Source organism: Garra rufa, chromosome 17, assembly GCF_049309525.1.
Source record: "Garra rufa chromosome 17, GarRuf1.0, whole genome shotgun sequence".
In the NCBI taxonomy this organism is placed as follows: Eukaryota; Metazoa; Chordata; class Actinopteri; order Cypriniformes; family Cyprinidae; genus Garra; species Garra rufa.
Genome location: NC_133377.1, coordinates 11834495 through 11850482, shown reverse-complemented (window position 1 = coordinate 11850482; position 15988 = coordinate 11834495). Strand labels below are relative to the sequence as shown.

The window sequence follows — 15988 nt, the reverse complement described above, 5'->3', positions numbered from 1 at the left end:
AAGCAAATTATATATAAACAAATCCCTCTGTACAAAGCTTCATGATATAGACGGGAATAAAAATATAAAGTTTGGTGTGTGTGTAAGTGCTACTGAAAATGAGATTTATTTTAAAACTCATTTTGAGAAAACAGCCTTTAAAAATGTTGTAAAAAATGTTGTTGTAATGCATATCTATTGACACAAATAGATAAAGTGCTATAAAAACAACACTTAACAATGTCTTTTACCAGTTTTCTTTCCACTAGTCTGCAAAAACACTTTAAAACCAAAAATCCCAAAATCTCAAACTTAACAGGTGCATGAAAAAATGTTTTTGCCTTAAGAAGGAATTGCAACTAAAATAAGTTGCTACTTTATTTAAAGCTAAATATACATTTTAGAAAAATGTATAAAATGACAGCACATTGCAAAAGTACTCCATTTTAAAATTAATTCAAAAACTGAACATATAAAAAAGATTATTCAAAATATTATCTGATATTTTCATATAGAAACAAAAAGAAAACAATATATTTCTAAACACCAATAAAAATTAATGATAAGAGTAAAATGTGCTAGATTTAAAGAAAGTAAAAAGAACTAATGGCAGTTGAAATAAGAGTAATAGCTTTAGACCTAAAATGAAGTGCATTTGTTGGATTGTCAAATTAGACTAAAGAACACACCATATTTTCCAAAAGATTATTGCATATATGGTTTGTTTGCCTGTTTCATATAATTGTCCTCTAATGGAGGTTTTACCCTTATATCACCTTTATTGTGTTCACTGTAGAGTCAGGCTACCTGCAAAAAGCTGTTCTCTTGAAAAATGGAGCTCATGTCATTGAGGAGATCCAAGTGTTTAATCAACCTCAGCTGGTCAAGAACCTCCTGCTGTCAGTCTCTAAGGTACCATCACTTCAGAGAACAACCATCTGTGTGTGTCTGTATTTAATTGATTGAGTCACTACATACACAATATCTTACTCTTTGAAACATTAAATCAGGATCCTTGGTTATGACCCCCAGGGTGCTAATTCACTTTTGGTTTAAATGTCATGTGACTGATGAGACCCAGATAGTGTGTTAGGCCACTCCCATTACTTTTCAGCCAATTAGAGCCCAGCTTCTCAAGACAGACAGATGGAGACTTTATTTTCTGTGTCTTTATTCACTATTTAATTCTGTAAATTATTTGTTAAAGAAAAGGAAAAAGTGTAAAAGTTTTCAAAAGGATTGTGTATTACTGACCCACAAGCTGTGTTCTGCAGCAATTGAATTAGACCTGCAACACTGACCGTTTAATTTGAACTTCACATCTACAGTAGTCAACATTTGAAGTGGATCAAATCCTTTCGTCAAAGTTGTTCTAAAAGCCAAACAATACCTGTACTTTTCTTAGGACAACTTTGATGAACTTTTTTGATGCACTTCAAATGTTGACTACTATATAACATAATATAATATAATACAATGCCCCTAGTTACAGTGCCTTGGAAAATTATTCATACCCCTTCATTTTTTTCACATTTTGTTTTGTTGCTGCCTTATATTAAACTACTTTAAATTACTTTTTTCCCCACATCAATCTACACTCCCTACTCCATAATGGCAAAGCAAAAAATAGGTTTTTAACATTTGTGCAAATTTATTAAAAATAAAAAATTGAAAAGATCCCGTTGCATAAGTATTCATACCCTTTTCTGGGACACTCGAAATTTAGCTCAGGAGCATTCATATTGCTTCTAGATGTTACTACACTTCGAGTGGAGTTAAACTGTGGCAAATTCATTTGAATGGGTATGCTTTGGAAAGACACACACCTCTCAGAAAAGGTCTAACAGCTGAAAATGCATATCAGAGCAAAAACCAAGTCCTGAGGTCAAGATAACTGCCTGTAGAGCTCAGTGACAGACTTGTGTTAAGGCAATGATCTAGGGAAGAGTTCAGAAAAAAATCTGCTGCATTGAAGGTTCACAGAAGCATCATCCGTAATGGAAGACGATTGGAACAACTAGGACTCTAGAAAATGTCTTCCAGCCCCCATCCAAGCTGACAGAGCTTGAGAGGTGAAAAGGTGAGGCAAAGAATGGCAGATAATTGCCAAATGCAGATGTGTAAAGCTTGTCACATCATACCCAAAAAGACTTGAGGCTGTAAAGGTGCTTCAACTATGTACTGAGTTAAGGGTATGAATACTTATGCAATGTACTTATTTCAGTGTTTTATTTTCAATAAATTTGTAAAATTTCAAAATCTGGTTTTTGCTTTGTCATTATTATGGTGTATGGAGTGTAAATTGATGTGGGGAAAAACTAATTTAAAGCAGTTTAACATAATGCCGCAACTAAACAAAATGTGACAAAAATGGAGGGGTATGAATACTTTTGCAAGGCACTGTACAGCTTTATCCTTACATGGTAATTTAATTCACTCATGATACTGCACATTTATTGTACTGTTCAAGAAATAGTGTGAAGTGTTAAATATAAACATTTGTCTCTGTCCCAGGGTGCAGTGCTGATAGGCTCTTCAGAAGGAGTGATTTCTGTACCCATGTCCAACTGTTCGTACTACTGGAGCTGTGCTGAGTGTGTTTTAGCCAGAGACCCCTTCTGCGGCTGGGACCCTGTGATGAAGCTCTGCACAGACATAAGCTCTCGTGACCATCTGTAAGCATATTTTTACCTAACATGTATTAACAGGAGTTGGTTCAATGCGCTTGTATTGCAGATTTCAGCATTCGCATTGTTTAGGTTACATCAGGTAATCGTGTGCATTCAAAACTGCATAGTTGGGCATAAACTGTCCTTTGTTGTTAATGTTTTCTTTCACTACTTTTCACAGTGTCCAGGATGTAGATGAGGGAAATGTCTCAGCGCAGTGTACATATGTGAACCCTAGGTCACGCTCCGGCCAACCCCGAACTGTCACAAGTGAGTACACTTCATGTATACAAGTATATAATGTCGAGTCATCAGTGTAAATGATTTCTAACCCATCTTGTGTATACTTTATGTATACTGATAGTTTTTAATCATGTATAATTAAAATATTCAAATAAATTCTATTTTTATGACTGGATTCCATGATTCGGTCCCCATTTTCTACATTGCAGAAATTATAGGGCCTTAGTTAAGGTAACAGTTGCAAAAATTACAACCACACAAGTTGTTTTTTTATTTATTTTTTTATTTTGACCTCTTGAGGCGGACATGAAATATTTTCAGAAAGTTATCCAGGATGGTTATGTCTTTCTTGCTTCGGTTTTTCTTGCTTCGGTCAATAAGAAATTGTTTCTTGAGGAAAACATTTCAGGATTAGTCTCCATATAATGGACTTCTATGGTGCCCCCAAGTTTGAACTTCCAAAATGCAGCTTAAATGCAGCTTCAAAGGGCTCTAAATGATCCCAGCCGAGGAAGAAGGGCCTAATCTAGCAAAACGATTGGTCATTTTCGAAACAAACTCACTATTTATGTACTTTCTAACCTCAAACACTTGTCTATGTCTGGGTGAACCGGATCAATACAGTTAGGGTATGTCGAAAAACTCCCTACACATGCACATCGCAGAGCCGAGACAAGATGAGCATTTGAGGTTAAAAAGCATATAAATTGTCAATTTGTTTTGAAAATGACCAATCGTTTCACTAGATAAGACCCTTCTTCCTCGGCTGGGATCATTTAGAGCCCTTTGAAGCTGCATTTAAACTGCATTTTGGAAGTTCAAACTTGGGAGCACCATAAAAGTCCATTATATGGAGAGAAACCCTGAAATGTTTTCCTCAAGAAACACATAATTTCTTTACAACTGGAGAAAGAAAGACATGAACATCTTGGATGGCAAAGCCGTGAGTAAATAATCTGTAGATGTTTGTTCTGGAAATGAGCTACTCCTTTAAGCAACGCCTTTACTGACTTTAATTTTGGAAAATGGCTTATTCTGGTGCAGTTTCAATCTATGTTTAGTGCTTATTCGTGTAAAGTGCTGTACAAAGTACTGTATTAACTGCATGTCTGTGTTGTGGTGTGGTGTGTATGCTGACCCTTGACCCCTGACCTCCTCAGCTGTGTGTCCTCCAGGTGAAGTCATGCCCGTGTCTCTAAACGAAGTAGTGCGCCTGCAGTGTCCAGAAGCATCACACCTCGCCAAACGCTATTGGGAGCGTCTCAACAGCCAGCTCTCGCCCAAAATCTACATTCAATCAGACGACAGCAGCCTCAGCTTTGTGGCAACCCCGTCTACTCTTGGCCACTACCTGTGCCAGGCTGAAGAGAACGGCTACACCCAAACACTGGTCGTCTACCACGTCAAACAGAAGAGCAGCCCCACCATCCTACCAGCCACACCAAACCGCCCGCAGAGCACCCCAACCACCGAAGCCGGAAGTAAACCTCCTGTTGCCACTACCAGATTGATAACACCCAAACAAACTGAGCCGAGGCCGACACCAGACCAAGTGGATCCTACAGTCACACTCAAAGATTCGCCAACGACCACGACACGCAAAAGCCGTAACTTCACTCGATTGTCTAGAATAGATGAGGAAAATTCACGAATGACCGAGCCTGGTGAAAACCTCATGCAAGCGGACCAGCCCACCTACTTTCAGGAGCTAGTTGTGGTGTCCGTTCTGTTAGCCCTGTGCATCAGCCTCTTGCTGATGATCGCTTTTAACAGATTCAGGTACATTTGTCAAAGCAGGACAGTCCCGCAAACTCCTTCCTCTCGCAGGGATGCTGAAAAGGGTGGAAGTGCGACACCTGAAGAGAGAGAGTCTCTCAGAGGACATTCACCTCGCTTGGAAAAGCATAACGGACAAGCTCCTAACGGACAGTCCCGCAATGGTCAGGCACATAATGGCAAATCTCCAATCACACTGAGCAATAATATGCTGAACAGCTCCAATGGTCACCTACCCAACACACCCATCTGATGCACTCGTCTCGTTTTATAGGTTCACTGTAAACCTCTTTTCTGAGCCAAATCGGGCTTCTGCTGAATCAAGCCCTGTCGCTGAACCACTTTGCAGTCTGAGAGGAGAAGAAAATGGTGGAAATGGCACATCGGACCTTTTTAAGAATTTTTTTGAGCTGTAAGACTCTTCAACTCTAGGTATTACAGTAGTGTACATTTTCAGTTTGTTAATATTTAATGTAATTTATGTGACAACTGTTTGTTTCAGTCTAAAGTGTATCAGATTGTATGCCTCTCTTAAAGGAGTAGTGCACTTTCAGAACAAAAGTTTACAGATAATGTACTCACCCCTTTGGCATCCAAGATGTTCATGTCTTTCTTTCTTCAGTCATAAAGAAATAGTTTTTTGAGGAAAACATTTCAGGATTTCTTTCCATATAGTGGACTTCTGTGGTTCCCCAGAGTTTGAACTTCTAGAATGCAGTTTAAATGCAGTGTCAAAGGGCTCTAAATGATCCCAGCCGAAGAAGGAGGGTCTTAATTTGCAAACTATCACTTATTTTCTAAAAGCATTTCCTATTTACATACTTTTTAATCTCTATACAGAGTACACAAGGTTAAAAAGTATATAAATTGTAATTTGTTTTAGAAAATAACCCATCGTTTTGCTAGATAAGACCCTTCTTTCCTTATCCTGTGATCGTTTAGAGCCCTTTGAAGCTGCATTTCTGAAGTTCAAACTCAGGGGACCACAGAAGTCCATTACATTGAGAGAAATCCTGAAATGTTTTCCTCAAAAAACATAATTTACGACTGAAGAAAGAAAGACATGACCATCTTGGATGACAAGGGGGTGAGAACATTATCTGTAAATTTTTGTTCTAAAAGTGAACTACTCCTTTAAATCACTTTCTGGCAAATTAAGATTTTCATTGATCTCTTTAATATTTTTAATTGACTTTAGAAGCTGTTCTCAGCTCAGTTTGAAAACTTTTGAAATAATTATTATATTACAAATTTTGATGGACCTTAAAATGTAAAAGAAAGAAAAAAATTCAACTTAATTATACTGATCATCTGCAACTTTCAACTTCAAAAACTTGCTTTTTAAAATGTTATATTCCATTCTGATAAAAAAAAGTTTCCTGTGCTCTATGATGATGTTCAGAGTTGCTAAGTCGCACTTCTTTAGTCTTTGCCTTTGTTCCTTATTCCAGTTTTTTAATGTTAAGACGAGGTATGTCTATTTTTTTTTCCTTTTACACTGCAAAAATGCTTTTCATACTTAGGTTTTTTTTCTCGTTTCCAGTCAAAATATCTCAAAATTCTTAAATCAAGAAGGATTTTCTAGACAAGTAAAAATGAATCTTGTTTTCAGAAAAAAAGTCAAAACAAATTCTCAAAATCAAGAAGGATAAAACAAGATTATTTTTCTTACCCCATTGGCAGAGTATTTTGTTTGTTTCAAGCAAAAATACACTTAATTTTGAATCCTTCTTGATTTAAGAATTTGTAGATATTTTGGCTGGAAACAAGACAAAAATCTAAGTAGGAAAAACATTTTTTTTTTTTCAGTTTATAGTCTTTAAAAGGCATAGTTCACCCAAAAATGTAATTGTGTCATTTATTCGCCCACATAATGTTGATACCCAATAGTTTCAGTCCTATTGGATTTAATTGTACAGTCAATTTAAATATTGGTTAACAATATTTTTCAAAACAACATATTTTGTGTTTCTGGAGAATCTCATACAGGAATGACATGAGGGTGAATAAATGTCAGATTTTTAGTTTGTGGGTGAACTATCTTTTTAACGTTGCACCAATGCAAAAATTAAGCTTTCAAAGATGCTTTACAAGTGGTTTAATTTGAGTATTTTGTAATGCATAAACTTGTGTTGATCGGTAATGTGCAAGTACGGGTAGATGTTTCTCAATCATTTATATTTTAACATAATATCTCAATGTAAAAATAATATTCAAAAGTGTTATTGCGGTACGTTAGACCTGTTTTTTTATGTCTTGTTACCTTGTTCAATATTGACCACTTCACTCTGCCCAAATGGCAAAACACAGGAACTTCAACACTGGAACTGAGAAAATGGCTTCACAGGGGGTTATATTTTGTTCATTTTTTACACTCTTAGCATTGGGTTGCTGTGTTTTGCCTTTGCACAGCAATATATTGGGCTTGATTGTACTTATTCTGCTACAGTGGAGGTGACCTGAATTTTTTTTTCTTTCCCAGCCTGTGGTTTGTCACTGAATGGTACGGATTTGAAGTCTTTGTTCTGGGGAAATCACTTGTAAACTGTTATTGCCAAATGTGTGTTTTATAATCAAGTGACGGAGAACATTTTCTGTCTAGTGGTTCAAAGAACAGTTCCATTTTTCAGTTTGTCTTTAGCTGGATAACGAGTCCAATCTAAGAGCAATATGTGAAGCCTGTCACAGGACTAGATGCATTCTCCTCCACGCCACTGTTTTTGAAAGATTCAGTTTATTTTTTTATAGCCATATAGGCTGTTTTGAAAATAAAAGATACTGATTTAAAGTGTTTGAAAGTTTTGTTTAAAAAAATCCCTTTTTCCCACTAGGTGGCAGCAAATGACAAAAAAAAACATTACTTTAGTCTTCACTGTCACATGATTCCTCAGAAACGGTTCTAATATCCAGATTTTCTGCTTAAATATTACTTTTGCTTAATGATAAATAATGTTTCTAATTATTATCAATACTTTTTGTGAAAACGTTCAGGATCATTTTGATAAATCAGAAGTTCGCTGAACAGCATTTTATTGATACAGAAATATTTGTGTATAAATATATATTGTGTACAGAAATATATATGTATAAGTGTGTGTGTGTGTGTGTGTGTGTGTGTGTGTGTGTGTGTGTGTGTGTGTGTGTGTGTGTGTGTGTGTTGTTTGTTTATTTACTGTTTGATCTCACTCCAAACATGAATGGTAGTGTAACATAAAAAGAAAAAAAATTAAACTTGTAATCAACCAGGACAAAATAATCAAGAGTACAGTAAAGAAATCGCAAAAGATTTTGATTAAAAAAATGCTGTTTAACGAACTTTTTATTCACCATTTTATTCTTACCTTTCCATTTAACTGTGAAGCAGCTGTTATATTACAACTGTTTTTTACACTGATAATAATCAGACATGTTTCTTGAGCAGCAAATCCGCATATTAGAATGATTTCTAGGATCATGGAAGACGGAAGACTGGAGTAATGATGCTGAAAATGTAGCTTTTAATAAATTATTTAAAATAAATTACATTTTTAATATAAAATGCATTTTTAAAATAAAATAGAAATCAATTATTTTAAATAATATTTTAAGTAATATTTCACAATGTTGTTTCGGAGTGTTGTTGGCAGAGGCTATTTACATTAACTCTCTCCACCAAAGTGTGATTGGGAAAGTCATCGCTACAAAAGATGAGTATCAAACATGAGCACTACTGGAGAAGATAATAAAATGTGTGCCGTAGTCATTCTTGATGCAATCGTCCCAAGTTTGAATGCGCCTTTTGCCGATTTTTTTTCTCCCTTTTCAAATTTCCTACCACACCGGGAAAGGCATTTATTTTCAATCAAAATTAAGGAAATAATCGAAAAGTTGAAAATAAAGTATCGGGTAGGGTTAGGGTAGGTGTAGGGAGGGCTTATGTTGTCCCAATAAGGTGGCATCTATTTAATAATTAGGGGTTCAAGCCATACTGCTGAAACCCTATTATAATTATTGTAATGGTCATGGATTAGCAATCTCCACGTAAAATTGATCGTGCAGACCAAAACGTCCCAGAGACTGAACCTCGAACTCACACCACGGACATCGTCACCAAGTCTCACCCCAATCGGCCTGATGGGGGCGCTACAGCGATTAAAAAATACTTAATCGCTCATAACTCCTAAAAGTGTCTTATGTCCTCGGAATCCTTGGCTCACGCTGGACAAAATGCATGCCACGGATTCGATCGTAGGTTTGTTTTGGATTTTTTGCAAACTAGTCCTAGGTTTCTCCTCTGATCGGAACCAAACCAGTGCAGAGAGATTCCCTAAGGAGTGAATATAAATAATTATCAAAAAAGTCGAACTTTCAACTTACCATTGCAAAGATGCACCAAAATGTTTGACAGGGGCAGGGCCACTTTTAGTGAAATGCCTGAATAGAATGAGATATCTCCACCAAACTCAGAACACACCGCAGGACAAAAACGCTGAGTTTGGCCACTTGGTGGCGCTATAAGATGTAAAAAATAATAATAATAAAAATGGCTACACTTATGTAAACATTTGTCCTATCAACTTGAAAATTGCTGTGCGCGAACTTGGTCCAAAGTTCCACAAGTGTCTATAATAAGTACATTTGTGCATCTCAAAAAAAACATAGCTGCCATTGGCCGATTAATTTTTAGCACCTATTAGACAAGGTTAACGGAGGCTGATGGGAATGAAACTGCAGGCCTGTTCAACTCATGACCCCAAAGGTCTTTGGGAAATTTGAAAGACATCAGCCACTGGGGGGTGATATCACATTTTTCAAGGGCAACTCCTCATTCCCACAACTTTGTCTCTAGAACCACTGCTGTCAATCAAATCTTTGTTAAATGATTGAGAAGATATATATAAAAATATGCAAACTATCCTGCAAACTAATCCTGAAGACCTTTAGATTAGCTGGATCAGGTGTGTTTAATTAGGGTTGGAGCTAAACTGTGTAGCGCTGTGGCCCTCCAGGAATTGAGTTCGAGACCAATGCTCTAGGCCAATAATTAGCAACAAAAAAAGTAATTTTTCCCTTTGGGAAACTATAACAAAGTCATTTAGAAAAGTAGCTTGTCTGAGTTTACCTAAAATCCTATAAAGCCTAAAGAAAAACTTCAAACTTTACAAAACCTGGTGAGCGCATACAACAGGTAATTCAGAGGAGATTGGTGCACAGTTGGTGCTATAACAGTCATAAATGTTACAAAACATAATATTTATATGATAAATTACTTTAAAAATGTCTTTTTGCAAATGGGCTTGAATATTATGTTAAAGTGCTTGAACCCCTAATCGCTGCTTGCAGCTATATTTCGAATTAAAATTATTATGCATTGCATAGTTTTATAATGTACTACAACTGCTTGCCACTATATGCAATGAGTAGTATAAAAAGGCCTAGCAGAAAATCCTGCTAATTTAACAGTGCAAATAGAATCTATAGCTGCACTAAGTAAAAATAGCATACTGCTGTTGTAAATAGCATATACAGTGCCTTGCAAAAGTAATCACACCCCTCCATTTTTTTCACGTTTTGTTTTGTTGCAGCATTATCTTAAACTGCTTTAATTAGTTTTTCCACACATCAATACTCCATCCACCATAACAATGACAAAGCAAAAAGCAGATGTGCAAATTTTACAAATGTATTAAAAATAAAACACTGCAAAAGTACATTGCATAAGTATTCATACCCTTAACAGTACATAGTTGAAGCACCTTTACAGCCTCAAGTCTTTTTGGGTATGATGTGACAAGCTTTGCACATCTGCCATTCTTTGCCTCATCTTTTCAGCTCTCAAGCTCTGTCAGCTTGGATGGGGGCTGGCAGACATTTTCTAGAGTCCTAGTTGTTCCAACTGTCTTCCATTATGGATAATGCTTCTGTGAACCTTCAATGCAGCAGATTTTTTTCTAAACTCTTCCCTAGATCATTGCCTTAACACAAGTCTGTCACTGAGCTCTACAGACAGTTAACTTGACCTCAGGACTTGGTTTTTGCTCTGATATGCATTTTCAGCTGTTAGACCTTAATTTTCTGAGAGGTGTGTGCCTTTCTAAATCATACTCATTCAAATGAATTTGCCACAGTTTAACTCCACTCGAAGTGTAGTAACATCTAGAAGCAATATGAATGCTCCTGAGCTAAATTTCGAGTGTCCCAGAAAAGGGTATGAATACTTATGCAACGGGATCTTTTCAGTTTTTTATTTTTAATAAATTTGCACAAATGTTAAAAACCTATTTTTTTTTTTGCTTTGCCATTATGAAGTAGGGAGTGTCTTAAACGTAAGCTACTGTTTATTGAACTGTAACTGTTGTTATAAAAGCAATAACACACTTGCAATCGTGCTGCTGATATTCTAAATGGAAGAAAATAATAATTAAAATATAAATAAATAAAAATTATAAATGAGAGAGAAGTGACTCGACGAACAATTCTATAAAGCACGCGCTTGGCTGATTATAAACAGTGTTGTGTGATGAAAGTGAGTGATGGAATTTGCGCCGCATAACTTGGAGTCGCATCACTTCTGCCTCCTCCTCACTGCAGTACTCCGCGTCACACACCCTCACAATTAACTAGTTGTTTCCCTTCAACCTCAACGCGGATGGAATAACGGAATGCTGCACTTTCGCCTTTAAAAAAGAAAAGCAGATTCAACGCGTACGATTTACTGAAGCTGCAGAGGTAAGTAACATCACATGTGTGTTTGAAGGAATCTCGATTTGGGACAGGACGTATACACGCGTGCGGCCCCACCTATGACAGCGCTGAAGGTTACACGCCTTGACGATTTGGGATCCCGTTAGACAATACAGCACTGGGGTGAGTGGCGTTGCGTCGGTCGCTCTGTTTAGCGTTATTTATGGCGCAGTTATCCTCAGAAATAAAGTTGCATGCTGTCATAGTGCGGGCCACTGCGGATATGAGGAGACTGATGAAGCTGCACGTTTTGCCCTGTGTCTATTTTTGGCTGCTTCTCTTGCCTTCAAAGGCCAAACCGTTTAATATCTCATCCTGTGAAATATGAAACAGCTATATGTGATAAAACTGCATACAGACATTTAGAAATGTGTAAAATGCGCTTTTAAAAACATTTATAATGTTAGAATCTGTATACAGATTTGAAGTGGGCCCGTGGCGATGAAATATGTAATACTGTATGCAGTACTGTAACGATACTGGAGGCAATATTTGGGCTTCCTCAGACTTACACACTGGCAAAACCCTCTGGAGATCTTTATAGAGATCTGTGCATTAAAATAGGTCTATAATATTTTATACTAAATGAACTTCAATAAATATCAAATGCCTAAAATTATAATTTTAATAACGGAGTAACCAGTTTTTGTAGGAACTTGTTGGCTTTATCTTATTCCTCAGAGGCTGTCCTATTGAAAAATGTGTCTAGACACTGTCCAGGTTATAAGGGTTCAGGAGGGATGTGTGGGTTTTGAACTGGTGGAAGAATAAATGACTGATTTGCACTGCTTTTTTTCCATTTTGTCTTGTGGCACATCTCTACAAAATGTTAAAGAGACAGTCCGTTCATAAATTAATTTTCTATTATCATTTACTCATCCATGTCTTTCAAAACCTGCAGAACACAAAAGAAGAAAAATGGTAACCAAATAGTTTCTTTTCCTATTGACTTCCATTTATTGACAAAAATGTGATGGAATCACATTGGAATCAAAATGTGTAGGAATCAAAACATTTAGGCTATTCCTCAAAAAGTTCTCTGTGTTCTTACCTGAATGATTCAAAAAAAAATTTGTTTGTTTGTTTGTTTAGTGATAGTTGTTCATGAGTCCCTTGTTTGTCCGGAACAGTTAAACTGCTTTTCAACAATGACAGAATGATTTTGAGGACAACTAATACAGAAGTTTCAAACACTCACTGATGCTTGAGAAGGAAAAACAATGCATTAAGAGCCAGGGATGTAAACTTTTTTTTTTTTAAGATTTATTTTTGGCCTTTTTTGAGATAGGACAGATCAGAAGTGACAGGACACAAAGTGGGAAAGAGATGGTGGGCAGGATCAGGAAAGGTCCTCGAGTCAGATTCGAACACAGAACGACCGGAGCACAATGGCGCTGTATATCGGCCCACAAGGCTATCGACGCCAATAGGATGTAAACTTTTGAATGGAATGAGGATGTGTATGTTTTTATTTTGTCAAATTTTTTTTTTTTTTTCATTCATTACTGCCCTTCAGAAGCTACAGAAGATATTTACATGTTTCACAGAAGACCAAATAAGTTCAATTTACCCCTATATTCAAATTCAAAAAGTTTTCACCCCGTTTTTGTTTTTCCTTCTGAAGCATCAGTGAGTGTTTGAACCTTCTGTAATAGTTGCATATGAGTCCCTCAGTTGTCCTCAGTGTGAAAAGATCATACAGCCATTGGAAATGGTTCAAATATACAAAAATGCTGAAAAAACAAAACATTTCTGGGACCTATATTTTCTCTTGCAGACTATATGTAAACATCTTTTATGTGAAATATCAGGTCAGTACTAAATAAAAAATAACATAACATAAAAAATAAGTCAGTCGTAAAATTATATTGACTTCAATAATAAAATGACTTCACTTTCAGCTGTAAATTAGCTCTATAGAGGATAATTACAATTTTATTTAGGTCAGGTCAGTTCAGTGATTGGATTCAGTTCAATGGCAGCATCAATGAGTTCATCAAAATACGAAACTAATTCTATCCAGCTATAAAGCAGCTCTAAAGAAGACTATGGTGTCATTATTCAACTCAATTGACTTTGAAATGAATCGACTGTAAAAGCAGCTCTGTCATTATCAGTTTCAGTTCAGTTCTCAAGTCCTGTCAGTGTAGTCAAATCCACAATATGTCTAAAAGTTAAAGGATTAGTTCACTTCCAGAATAAAAAATTCCTGATAATTTACTCACCCCCATGTTATCCAAGATTTTCATGTCTTTCTTTCTTCCGTCGAAAAGAAATTAAGGTTTTTGAGAAAAAAAAATTGCATTTGAGATCCAAATTGCGGTTTCAGTGCAGCTTCGAAGGGCTCTAAACGATCCAGCCAAGGAATAAGGGTCTTATCTAGTGAAACAATCTGTCATTTTATTAAAAAAAAAAAAAAAAACTAACAAAAAATGTATATACAAATGCTCGTCTTGCACTAAAGACTTTGTCTTACTTTGACTTTCTTTGTACGTTCACTTCGTAAACACTGGATCGGTACTTCTGCCTGTCATGCGCAGAACTGATTACCCTGCTGAAAAAACAGCTAAAACCAGCCTAGGTTGGCTGGTCTTAGCTGGTTTAAGCTGGTTTCCCAGACTGGTCAGGCTGGTTTTAGCTGGTGGTCTCTCAACCTGACCAGCTAAGACCAGCCTCAACAGCCTGGCCAGGCTGGGAAAGTGGCCAAAACCCCTCTAAAACCAGGGGTTTTAGCTGTTTTAGCTGTTTTTTTCAGCAGGGTACTTACTAATTGTAATTCGTTACTGATTACAAATTACATGAAAAAAAAAAATTTGTGGAATTATGTGAAAAATAAAATAAAAAATGCGTTTTTCAGACCACCAAGCATGAGAGCATGTTCTAGTGCACCCAAAAACTAAATAAAGACTTTGTAAAAGAGCATAATAGGACCCCTTTAGGACTCTTATTTCATGGCTGGGATATTTCATGTCCACTATATGGAGAAAATTCCTGGAATGTTTTTCTCAAAAACCTCAATTTCTTTTCAAATAAAGAAAGAAAGACATGAACATCTTGGATGACATGGGGGTAAGTAAATCATCAGTAAATTTTTGTTCTGGAAGTAATCTAATCATTTAATTCTTTTCTAAGCCCCCTTTTTAAACACTAGAGTATAGTGTTCAGTCGTCCTTATTTTTGTCCAGCTCATCCTTTTTCATTCTGTCCTTATTTTTTATCTCTTTCTGTTTCAATATTCAGTTCTGTTTTCTTCTAGATAACCAGCTATTCTTACACTTCTTCTCTTAAACAGATTCTCTGCTATTAGCATAGCCAGGCCTCAAACTGACTGACATCAACATGGGCATTGAGAGTCAGGGCCCTACGCGCCCTGTAGGAAACCTGACGCCGAAGCAGGTCAAGACATTTCAGAATGTGGAGCCGAAAGCACTGGGGGTGAGTGTCACATGACACCAACCAAATCTGATAACTAATGTGAGAAAAAGTGCACAGGAATATCTTCCGTTCAGCAGAGGTCCAGTTATTTCATACTGTACAATATGATGCACGAATGGCTTTGTAATAATTTCATTATGCAAATGTTTGAAGCGATTCAGGGTGTCAGTTCCTCAAAAGCATTCATAATGGTTTTCTGGTATAACGCCATTGTAATGGCCTTGTTGGAAGCAATTGATTGACTGTGTTGTTTTGTTGTTTCAGTCCATTCAGATCATTATTGCAGTTTTGTGCTTGTGTCTGAGCATCACTATTCTTCAGCTCTATGAAGAGGTTCACTTCTCTCCCGATGTCATTGTTGTGGTAGTGATTGTTGTTCAGGTAAACTCAATTTGCTAATGTACCAGAGTGTTTAATAATGTTATGAATCCACTCTTTACCAAGAATAATTGTCTCTTGTTATCAGTTGCTTGTGTCTGGATCCATTTTAATCCATGCTGGACGGTTCCCGTCTCTGTTTTGGGTGAGTACAAGTTCAAGGTTTGCAGAATCAATGACACTACTCACCTACCCACACTGAACCACACTACTAGTCAAAATTTTAGACACTCTTAACAAAATGTATGTTTTTTAAATAGATTTTAATGTTTATGCATATGATTGAAATTAGTTTTGTAGAAAAAAATGATGCCTGTTTATGCTTTTCTTAAAGTTGTTTTGTTTTTATTTTATTTTGTATGGTTTTATAGAAGGTAATGCATGCCTAAAGCTTATGCTTAAATGACTGAAATTAGTTTTATAGAAAAATATAAATTGTGCCTGTTTACAATTTTCGTAAAAGTTGTTTTGTTTTTTTGCTTTGTTGGTTTGTGTCGTTTTGTTTTTATAAATTATGATTTGTGTCTTTTTCTGATTTTCTTAAAAGTTTATTTGTTTTGTATTCTGCTTTGTTTTTGTTTTATTTTGTTTGGTTTTGGAGCAGATAGCAAATGCTTAAAGGGATCATCGGATGCATTTTACATGTTGTTTGAACATTAATGTGTGTTGGCAGTTTGTGTACGCAACCACTGTACAATGATAAAAATCCACCCAGTGGTATTTTTTTTAATCTTTTAAAGTCCCCTTTTTAAAATCAGGTCATTCTCAGCTTCTTGTCGGTGTGA

The 15988-nt window shown here is 36.3% G+C and overlaps 2 protein-coding genes across 4 annotated transcripts in view; both read left to right on the top strand.

Annotated features, from left to right (window-relative positions):
• The window catches only part of sema4ab (sema domain, immunoglobulin domain (Ig), transmembrane domain (TM) and short cytoplasmic domain, (semaphorin) 4Ab), a 61777-nt gene extending 54322 nt beyond the window's left edge, over positions 1 to 7455 (top strand). For 2 of the 3 annotated variants that reach the window (XM_073822254.1, XM_073822253.1), the window contains exons 12-15: positions 776 to 891; positions 2494 to 2654; positions 2830 to 2918; positions 4052 to 7455. In XM_073822254.1, the coding sequence (XP_073678355.1) occupies positions 776 to 891; positions 2494 to 2654; positions 2830 to 2918; positions 4052 to 4920 (1235 nt within the window). In that variant the 3' untranslated portion in view covers positions 4921 to 7455. The remainder of the gene's footprint in view (positions 1 to 775; positions 892 to 2493; positions 2655 to 2829; positions 2919 to 4051) is intronic. The other variant, XM_073822255.1, reaches the window with a different exon arrangement.
• A 7274-nt stretch (positions 7456 to 14729) lies between these two features.
• On the top strand, positions 14730 to 15405 carry LOC141290246 (uncharacterized). Its single transcript, XM_073822442.1, has 3 exons — positions 14730 to 14825; positions 15090 to 15206; positions 15292 to 15405. Exons 1-3 carry the CDS (start codon positions 14730 to 14732, stop codon positions 15403 to 15405), a joined length of 327 nt encoding a protein of 108 aa, XP_073678543.1.
• The last annotated feature ends 583 nt before the right edge of the window (positions 15406 to 15988 follow it).